Source organism: Notothenia coriiceps, unplaced genomic scaffold (genome assembly GCF_000735185.1).
Source record: "Notothenia coriiceps isolate Sejong01 unplaced genomic scaffold, NC01 NC01_scaffold00004988, whole genome shotgun sequence".
NCBI lineage: Eukaryota > Metazoa > Chordata > Actinopteri > Perciformes > Nototheniidae > Notothenia > Notothenia coriiceps.
The window spans coordinates 224,433-234,262 of NW_011337689.1; the positions used below are offsets into that span (position 1 = coordinate 224,433).

The 9,830-nt window shown below is 42.2% G+C and overlaps 1 protein-coding gene across 1 annotated transcript; it reads left to right on the top strand.

Moving 5' to 3' along the window:
- Positions 1 to 1,732: 1,732 nt before the first annotated feature.
- Positions 1,733 to 6,600, top strand: LOC104942737 (uncharacterized). The gene is made up of 10 exons (XM_010768014.1): positions 1,733 to 2,014; positions 2,625 to 2,736; positions 3,029 to 3,122; positions 3,324 to 3,378; positions 3,707 to 3,847; positions 4,341 to 4,501; positions 4,865 to 4,963; positions 5,357 to 5,502; positions 6,211 to 6,382; positions 6,469 to 6,600. Exons 1-10 carry the CDS (start codon positions 1,897 to 1,899, stop codon positions 6,598 to 6,600), a joined length of 1,230 nt encoding a protein of 409 aa, XP_010766316.1. The 5' UTR covers positions 1,733 to 1,896.
- The last annotated feature ends 3,230 nt before the right edge of the window (positions 6,601 to 9,830 follow it).

Consider the following 9,830-nt stretch of genomic DNA (forward strand, 5'->3'; position numbering starts at 1 on the left):
AGTGTGATAAGGGAGGGCAATCAAATTGAAAAAGTGTACACTGACTTTGATCTTTAGACGTGAATGGAATATGAAAATGTGCTGGAGCAAGCCACTGAACTACACACCGGCTGAAGCTAGGAGACAAACATGTTTTAAGAAGTGATAACAGACGGTGGAAGCAAAGGCCTTTTCACACATAACAGCCTGCCTTTTCCAAAATGTTCACATCAGTACGTGTCATCTCACTGCTGGGCGTATTTTGTGAGGAGGCAGGGATGCAGAATTACGCAAGAAGAGGCTGTTAGCATTCATGATAAAAACACTAACACTGGGACCCTTCTGTCATCAAATAACAGCCAGCAACAGACAACCAAGTCTTTGCAGTAAAACATATTTGTCTTCCGACTAATTAACAGATTTGAGATCTGATATGTTATGTATGCTAAAAAAAAAAAACTAGTGAGGAGGCCAATGAGGCACTTGTGGCTGAAAGGGAACTATTACTACAAAAAGGTTATTGAAGGGGTAGCTCTGAGTTTTGAACAGGGGTAATATGAAGTAATCATCCACATTCAGTGTGTTCCCTGGACAAAATAACAGGAGTTTAGGTGCAGTAGCTAAGCAATGATCTGATTTTTTCATCTCTGCAGAATGTGAAATTAGTTTCAGTGTTATGATTAATGTTATACATAAAGCCTTGCTTATTGTAATGTCTGTATATGCTTTGATGTGAAAATATACCCATAAGTGTCGACTTACTAAACATGCACTGAAAGTCTGTTTATTGTTTTTTCATTTGACTCACTTGAAATTGTAAATCAGTAAGAATGATTGGGTGGATTTGTTAATTTTTAGCCATAAAATATATGTATCTAAGAAGTTGTTGCATTAGGAGCATTCATCTTTAATATTTATGCAAATCTTGAGATCTGATTTGATTTGATTTGTGTTTGATCTTAAGAGATCTTCCTCAATGTCTAATGTGTTTTTCTTCCCATTTAATGGCCGAATAAAATATATAAAAAATACATTTCATTTGGTCAAATATTTGTTCATTGCTCCTTGTGTTTGTATACTGATGAGTTGCTTGCCGTCTGCTGTGTGCATTGGGTCTGCTATTGGATGCAGGCCCAAGCACTCTCTAAAGACTACTTCTGTGCGATGGGTTGTTACATCTCCAATCATTTACTAAATTGATAGTGATGTTTTCCTCAATGGCCTTGAACTGCTTGAACCACACATTAATCTGTTAGTAGTCTCCAGTCCTCACACAGACAACAGCAAGCTATACTGCCTCATTACTGCAGTTATTTGAGAACAAATCAGTGTGACAGAAGATGGGAGGCAAATTAGTCTTTTAAACTTATACAAACCATACACTGTATTTGCTTGGTGTCATCATTTATTAATAAATATTAGTGTTTCCAGCTGGGCTCATGACAGTACAGTAGGCCTAATGTGGATTTCATTTCAACACAGCCTTTGTGGTGTGTAGTTCTTTATCTTTTACAGCTGCCTATACATTTATTTACTGTAGACATGAGTGCATCAGACAGTCTTGTAAATTCTTCAAATATAGATATACCCTTAAACAGAACTTGAATGTACACAATATTAAGGGTCGAACCTGTTTTCGCGTTTTATACTGTTTTTTGTTTCGTTAGCATATGTGGCTGTTGGTGGACTGACGCTACATACATTCAATGGAGTAAACTACATAACCCAGAAGCCTTTGCGACAAAAGCCGTTCCATTCCATCTGAGGACGTGGCTAAACTTACGTCTCAACCCCGTGTGTTAGCAGAGCAGACCGGGGCGATTCAAACAGGGCTAACCGGCTTTGTTCATAGCTAGCACAGAGAGTAATTTACTTCAACATTTATATACAGAAGTGAGACATCCTCCACGAGGTACAATGTCTGGGAAAATCAAGAACCGAAATGCCGCGAACGCAGAGGCGCTAACCGGCGGAGTGTCCTGCGATGAGCGTATCTTGCGGGACTGTCATCAACTGTACACGGATCCAGCCAGTGGTGAGTTGGCGACTATATTTGCTTGACTCAAACACTCACCTCACTCGAAATTGCTCCAACTTTCACACATGTTTTAATAAAGTTAGCAAGCTGTTTTGCTGACCAAGGGTTTGCTAACTAACTTGTTGAGACGTTAAACCTGACACAGGGGGCTAACAGTTAGCTAGCTATTAAGCAAGAAGTGTGGGATTTGATTCTCATCACGCGAGCTAACTAATGCTAGTTTTATTAGCCACGTATGGAGAGCTGGCAATTAAGAGTCAGCTACAAAATGACAACGGTTTAGCAGTGTATGCTAGCTAGCTCTTAACATGCTAAGTTTGAATGGTGACAGTTAATTAGAGACTGCTCACTCAGGGCGTGATTCAGGAGCCACGCAAAGAATGATGGGTCCCCAGAAAAAGAATGAATGAATTGCATCTGATTTTTAAAATGCCATCCTTAGTTTAAAATCCACTAAATAAAATACTCCTGCTGAAGTGTGATGGGCCTTTCTCCAGCTCCTGTTCACTCCTGTAGCAGTCTTGCTCTTGACCTGAGAGCTGTCATAGCTCCAGTTTAACTTGATGAATACATCCTGGATTTGACAAAAGTCTGTTATTTTTTTCAGGGTTGATCTCTGTTGCCGAAACTGTTGGTGTGAAGCTGCTGGCGCCCAGGAAAAAGATCACTGTGATGCTGATGGGAAACCACTCTGCTGGGAAAAGCTCCTTCATCAACTGGTGAATATGTTTGACTACAGTTTGTCCAAATGTACATCACAGAGAGAAAATCACATTTCTCTAGGCTTAGCAAACAAAGTGATGACTTGCATGCAACCCAATGAAACACAAGGAAATAAAAGCGTGAATCAGAAAATCACATGTTGAAAAGACTTAAAGCAACAGGTCTACATAGAACTCCAAGTTAAGTTTCTGCCTGTCCAGCTTTATTTGTTTCTGTTGCATTCTGGGACACCCCTCCTTGGCACAGCTTTGTAATCGTGACTGTTTCGTTTCGTCTTTTTTTTGTCAGGTATGTTGAAGAGCACATCCAGCGCACAGGAGTGGCCATTGAGACTCAAGGCTTCAGCTTTGTTACAAGTGGGCGCAAGAGAGAATCTCTCACAGTGAGTGCAACAGCAAAAAAACAAAAAAGCACCATTTATTGTAAAATATCTTAATATGTTGCAACATCTGCTGTTTTTATTGCAGTTTTTATTTCCTCATTTTAATTACTTGGAACTATTTCCAATGTAGTATTTCCGTTCTTCTTAAGGTCCTGATACCTGGTTCCCATTCCCTACTAATGCAGTTCTGCTTTTCTTTAGGGAAATGCCACCCTTCATCTGTATCCACATTTCAAGCCTCTGCAAGAGTTCAAAGGTGAGATTTCAGCTCTTATCACAATCTGTCCCTGTTGATGACTCACTTTAACATAGTGCAGAAAAAACATGTTGTGTGGCTGGCAGAGCATCCATTTACCCCTTGAACTTTAAAAACAATAATCAAGCTCCCAGAATCACTAGACTGACACGACTAGACCAAACCGAACTTCATAGATTGAGTGACATAACAGGATTAGCATGATGGAGCAAGACAAAAAAACTCTGACAGTGTTAAATGATCTGTATCAAATGTTAATAAACATGTCATCATCTGCTGTCCACCAGTTTTCACCCATCTTCTCTGCTCTTCTTGAATCTGTATCTAGGTGTTTCAGAGTACTTGAGCACAGAGATCTGCACGTCGCGACAGAAACGTTTCAGCCTGGTGACGTTTGTGGATTCACCGGGGCTGGTGGACGGTGATATGAAGTACCCCTTCGATGTGGACGAGGTCATCATGTGGCTGGGTGAGTAGCAACTATCTTACATATTGTCATACTGTAAAATAATACAAGATTAAAGGAGTGACATTTGTTCACTCTGTTGTCTCCCCTTAAATTGAAATATTGGCCTAAAAAGTGTTTTTCTGCTACAGTGTGTGTGTGTGTGTGTGTGTGTGTGTGTGCCATTAGCCATCTTGCCCCAGGTTATCTGCCTCTCTCACCACTTCCTTGGCAGGCAAACTTAGATGTACTCAAAGCAAACTGTTAAAAGTCTTGTAATCATCTTTCAGGGAAATTAAATTGTCACAGTATAATGAAACTGTGTCTAAAAAGCTTCACAAAACCGTTTAAAGAACTTTAAAGAATATAACTCACAACTTTTCTCTTTGACATCTCACTTCCATTACCATGCTTTTAAATTAATAAAGAAGAAGAATGTGATGCAATTCAATGTGTATTGTGTCACATTCTTATATTACAATCAGTAAACAATATTTATTCCCACTGTTCCTCTCAGGCGATGTCTGTGACCTGATCCTGGTCTTCTTTGACCCCATGGGTCAGGCTCTGTGCAAGCGCAGCCTCAACATTGTGGAGAAACTGAATGACAAACATGGAGACCGACTGCACTTCTACCTGAGCAAGGCTGACGAGGCCGGGGGGGAATCGGACAGACAGGTATGCACTTAAAAGCTTGCACCATCTTTATTAGATTTTAGAAAAATACACTCATCTAGTACAACCCATTTTGTAGAAGTTAAATAAGTAGTATCCACAAGTTACAAAGCATGCACTGATGTGGTCAGACTGAGCCCCCGCAGCCCCAGCAGGGATAATCACCTAAAATAGTCTATAAGGTCCTCTTCATGGTGAAGTGTGTGGGTGGTTTGAAGCTGTTGTTAAGTGTCTTTACTAGTGCAGGCTTTAAAGTGTATATGAGAAGAGAACATGGACATTCACTTGCATATTATGTTGTCCTTTTACCAGAGTTTCACTGAGAACTCTCTCCCTCTGACTTCTTTCTTTGTCTGCCTGTTGCAGAGAGTAATGATGCAGATTGTCCAGGAGCTCTGCAAGCGGCCTGGACTCAACAAGTGTGGTTTTGACATGCCCACAATCTACATTCCTAATCCAAATAAGGTAAGGGTTGCATTTTCATAGAGCTCTAGACGATTGCACCCTTTTTAGGCTCATGTTTTTGCTCCTTCAATTTGTTTTTTCAAGTAATTCCAATTATTTTAAGAGATCGTAATGTGAACGTAATGTGAACGTAATGAGAACGTAATGTGATCGTAATGTGAACGTAATGTGAACGTAATGTGATCGTAATGAACGTAATGAGAACGTAATGTGATCGTAATGTGAACGTAATGTGAACGTAATGTGATCGTAATGTGAATGTGAACGTAATGTGAACGTAATGTGAACGTAATGTGAACGTAATGGGAACGTAATGGGAACGTAATGTGAACGTAATGTGAACGTAATGGGAACGTAATGACGGCTGCTAACTGTCTTTGTTCCTGCTCTCAGCCGAGTCGCTGTGTGAACCAGATCGAGGATGTTTGTCGCACCGTCGAGAAAACCATCAACCAAACGGTCCAGAATACTCTGAACTCCCTGGAGAAGGACTGCGAGGTGATCAGCGAGGCCATCGCTGACACGCTCAGCAACGACAGGTAGGAACACTTTCTGTTACAGAAGGAAATATAGTTTGGGTAAAACAAATATGCAGAATTGTCGCAGCAGTAAACGATTAAGAACACAAAATTAAACAGGATTGTATTTTATTGCGTGCAGGACCGAGGTGAGGCTACCTTCGTTGTATATTTACAGTTGAATACACTCCTAGTATCTAGGCATGGGACCATATGAACATTCTTGATAATCCTGGAGAAATAAACTGCCATTCATTATTCAAACTTGATTATCCCTATTTTCATTAAAATATGCTTAAAACTCTTGTTTGGCACTGAAACATACAAAGTAAAACTACACGTTTGTATTGCAGATAAGACTTATATCTTAATTAGTGAGCATCTCTTTTTAGTTAAATGGAACATACTTAAATAAGATAATCACCAATCACAGTTCTGCATAAATAAAAAAGGTAACATTACTTGAGTCTGGTTCTTAGTTATATTTATCTGTTGTTATAAAAATATATATATTTATATTTCTTCTCAGTAGGACACTTTCCGGTTGGCTATCATTTATTTTATGGAGAGAAAATCACTTCTCACATTAGAATATTTTTTGAAATGTTGCTATCCAAAGAGCTTAACATTTTTTCTAAATCAAATCACTATCAATCATACCAATAAAACCTTCAAATTAAAAGCACATTTTTAAATGTTGATTGAATAACGTCGACCCTCCCCTCTCAGGCAGGTCAGTGCCAGTAACCGGCGTGCGCGCTGTAAGAGCTGCTTCCTCACGCTGCTGGGCTTCAGCGTGCCTCTGGCCCTGGCGGCGCTGCTGGTGCTGGGCGTCCTCTCCGAGGAGCTGCTGAAGGTGGCCCTGGGCCCCGAGGGCACCGAGACCCTCGCTCTCTACCTGGTGAGTGGTCAGGCTTCAGTGATACCTTGCACAGTCTACATGTAAAACAGTAAAGTCTGATTTGTAGCGGCTCTCGTGATCCACAGGCTCCGGCTGTGAAACTGTTCGAAACGCTGTCTGTGGAGCAGCAGCTGTACGGCGTGGGCGGGATGGTGCTGCTCTCCTTCCTCCTGCTCATCTTCGCACGCTACTTCTTCAGGTACCACAATAACGTCTGATAACAATGGGGCTGCAGTGTTTCCCACATAATTTGATTCTATTTGTGGGGGCACCGCACTGCACCCGAGGATCTGTGGGATTTATTCTCCCAAAATATATAATTTACAATTCAGGCATTTAGCAGACGCCTTATTCCAAAGCGATTTACAATGACCAATTACAGGGACATTCTCCCTGGAGTAACCGAGGGCTAAGTGCCTTGCTCAAGGGCACACTAGTAGTGATGTTCCAGGCAGGATGTGAACTCGCAACCTTCCTATCATCAGCCCCCCTCACTATCTATTAGACCACCAAAAAAAAAAAAAAAAAAATTATAATAATATATATATTGTTTTTATGAGATCCATTTGTGGCGGACGATATTTATTTGTGGCGGACGATATTTATTTGTGGCGGACGATATTTATTTGTGGCGGCCCGCCGCAAATAAATCAATATATGGGAAACACTGGACAATAAATATTGTTGTTTTTGTTCTTCCTTTCCTGACTAACTTAAATACACAATAATATAAAATGTAATTAGAAATACCTCATATCAAATTAAAAATCTGAATGTCAACATAAATTCATACAAACTCATAAGGACAAACAGCCTCAACGTAGCACAAACTCAACCCACCCTGAATGAAAGCCAGCACTCCTTTATTAATATACTCAATACTTTCCTATAAACCCTCATCCCTAACTCTTATTGTCACTCAGTCATATCATTGTACCATATTGTTCCAACATTGTCATACTATCGGTTTCTGCTACTATAGTAGCAGATTGTTCTTTATACTCATTGTTGTTTTCTAGTTAGCTTCAGATAGTGTGGTTCTTCAATGTTGTGTCATATCATTTGTCCACACCTCCATATATATAGTTAATGACTATATGTCTCCATTTTCTGTAGTAGTGCTGAAATCTATCATTGTTTCTTTCTCGTCCCTCATGTGTAGGGTCGTCACTGTAGTGTAGAAATCTTTTCGTTAATGTAGTAGTGTGGAAAATCTATGTCTCGTTACTGTAGTAGTGTGAAATCTATGTCTCGTTACTTGTAGTAGTGGTGAATCTATAGTCTCGTTACTTTACACCAGTAACACATATGAGTATGAACACCATGAGTGTGACACCATGAGTGTGACACACATGAGTATGACACACATTGAGCGTGACATACATGCGTATGACACACATGAGTAGTGACACACATGAGTGTGACCACACATGAGTATGACAACACATGTGTGTGACACCACATGGTATTACACACATGAGTATGACAACACATAGTATGACACCACATTGAGTGTGACACCACATGAGTATGACACACATGAGTGTGACACACATGAGTGTGCACAATGAGTATGACACACATGTAGTGTTACACCACATGAGTATGAACGTCATAAAGAACGACTGAGGGTCGTCTACCTCAAAGACGCAGCAGTACCATTGCGAGTAAAACACTTATTAATAAAGGGAGTGTCGGACTTGGACAAGTCCTTTCACTACTGGCAGTTGTGCCGTTGTTCGCACAGGTTCGTGTGGCGGCTCGTTGTGGAGGCTCAGATGTGTGTCCGTTCATGACGGTTTGACTTCATGAATTTCATGACGTTTGACTTCATGAATTTCATGACGTTTGACTTCATTGAGTCTCATTTTCGATGAATTCATTTTCATATATTAATATTTTTTATTTCAGGTCTGAGTGCAAGGTGACGCTCTTAGGGTCTCAAGTCGGTTGTTACTGCCGTTGTTCACGTCTACACACCTGACGATAGGACTCTCCCTCTTGTTTGGCCACTCTCTCTCTGTCCGCTTCCTCGCCGCCTCTCTCTTCTGTCCACTCTCCCTCGCCTCTGTCCAGACTGTCCCTCTTGTCCACTCTCTCTCTTAATGGTAGTATTTCAAAACAACTTAAACATAAACTGTCTGTCTTCTGTCCGTCTGTCTGTTCTTTCTATCTGTCCGTCCGTCTGTCTGTCCTATGTCTGGTCCGTCCCTCTGTCTGTCTGTCTGTCTGTCTGTCTGTCTGTCTGCTGTCTGTCTGTCTGTCTGTCTATGTGGTCTGCCGTCCGTCTGTCTGTCTGTCTGTCTGTCTGTCTGTCTGTCTGTCTAGTCTGTCGTGTCCTGTCTGGTCCATGGACGTCTACACCACACCACAACGAGACAGACATAGAGGACCTCTTACTCGCTCCTGAGGCAGAGAAAGAACTCAGAGAGGTTAGGTCTCGCTTCTCCCGAGTCCTGTCGGGACTTGTGGTTTCGACAATAATTGTTGTCGGGACCTTGTGGTGTGCGGAAATATTGTTGTCGGACTTTGTGTTTCGAAATAATTCGGTTGTCGGTCTTGTTTATGTATGGTTATTGAGTCGGATAGGACTCGCGGGACCAGCTACCAGACCTGAGGCGACTTCAGCTTCAACGAGTCCATAGGAGCCGGTGGTAGACCGATTTCAGCAATGACGCCTTTGTTGTTGTGCCACTCTCTCACTCTCGGTTAGTCTCGTGGTCCTGGTGGACGACTCACACACTCCTAGTGGGACTGAAGAACGGGTCCACCAGCTCGGTGCAGCCTGAAGGACTTGGGCAGGTCCACTTCTCCGCGAACCGCTCCGCAAACGCGACGTTCAGACGGAAGCACGGCAACTCGTACGCGGAGTAGCGGTGGCTCGCGGTCTGCGAGGCGATGCAGCGGACTCCCATGCCGTCGAGCCCCCGCCAAGTGGCTCCTGCGAGGGACTGGTGTGTGTGTGTGTGGTGTGTGTGTGTGTGTGTGGTGTGTTGTGTGTGTGGTGGTGTGTGTGTGTGTGTGTGTGTGTGTGTGTGTGGGTGTGTGTGTGTGTGTGTGTGTGGTGTGGTGTGTGTGTGGGTGTGTGGTGTGTGTGTGGTGTTGTGTGTGTGTGTGTGTGTGTGTGTGTGTGGTGGTGTGTGTGTGTCAGTCCTTGGAAAGTCCAGGACAAAGACTACTTGGGTGTCATTGAGGGATTGAAGGACAAGGGTCTGAGGATTTGGTTCCACAGGTTTCTGAGTTTATAGACCTGAAACGGGCTCCCGGAACTCAAACTGTACATACTAGATTTCGTCCCCATAAGTGATTTTACGTCGCTCCAGGTCAACTTTCTTAGGGGGGTACGGTTTCCAGGTCTTGTAGTTGGACAGATTCAACGAGTACTCAGTCACACTACATAACTTCGTCGACATTGAAATAGTTGCAGACGTACAGTAAGTTGTGCTGA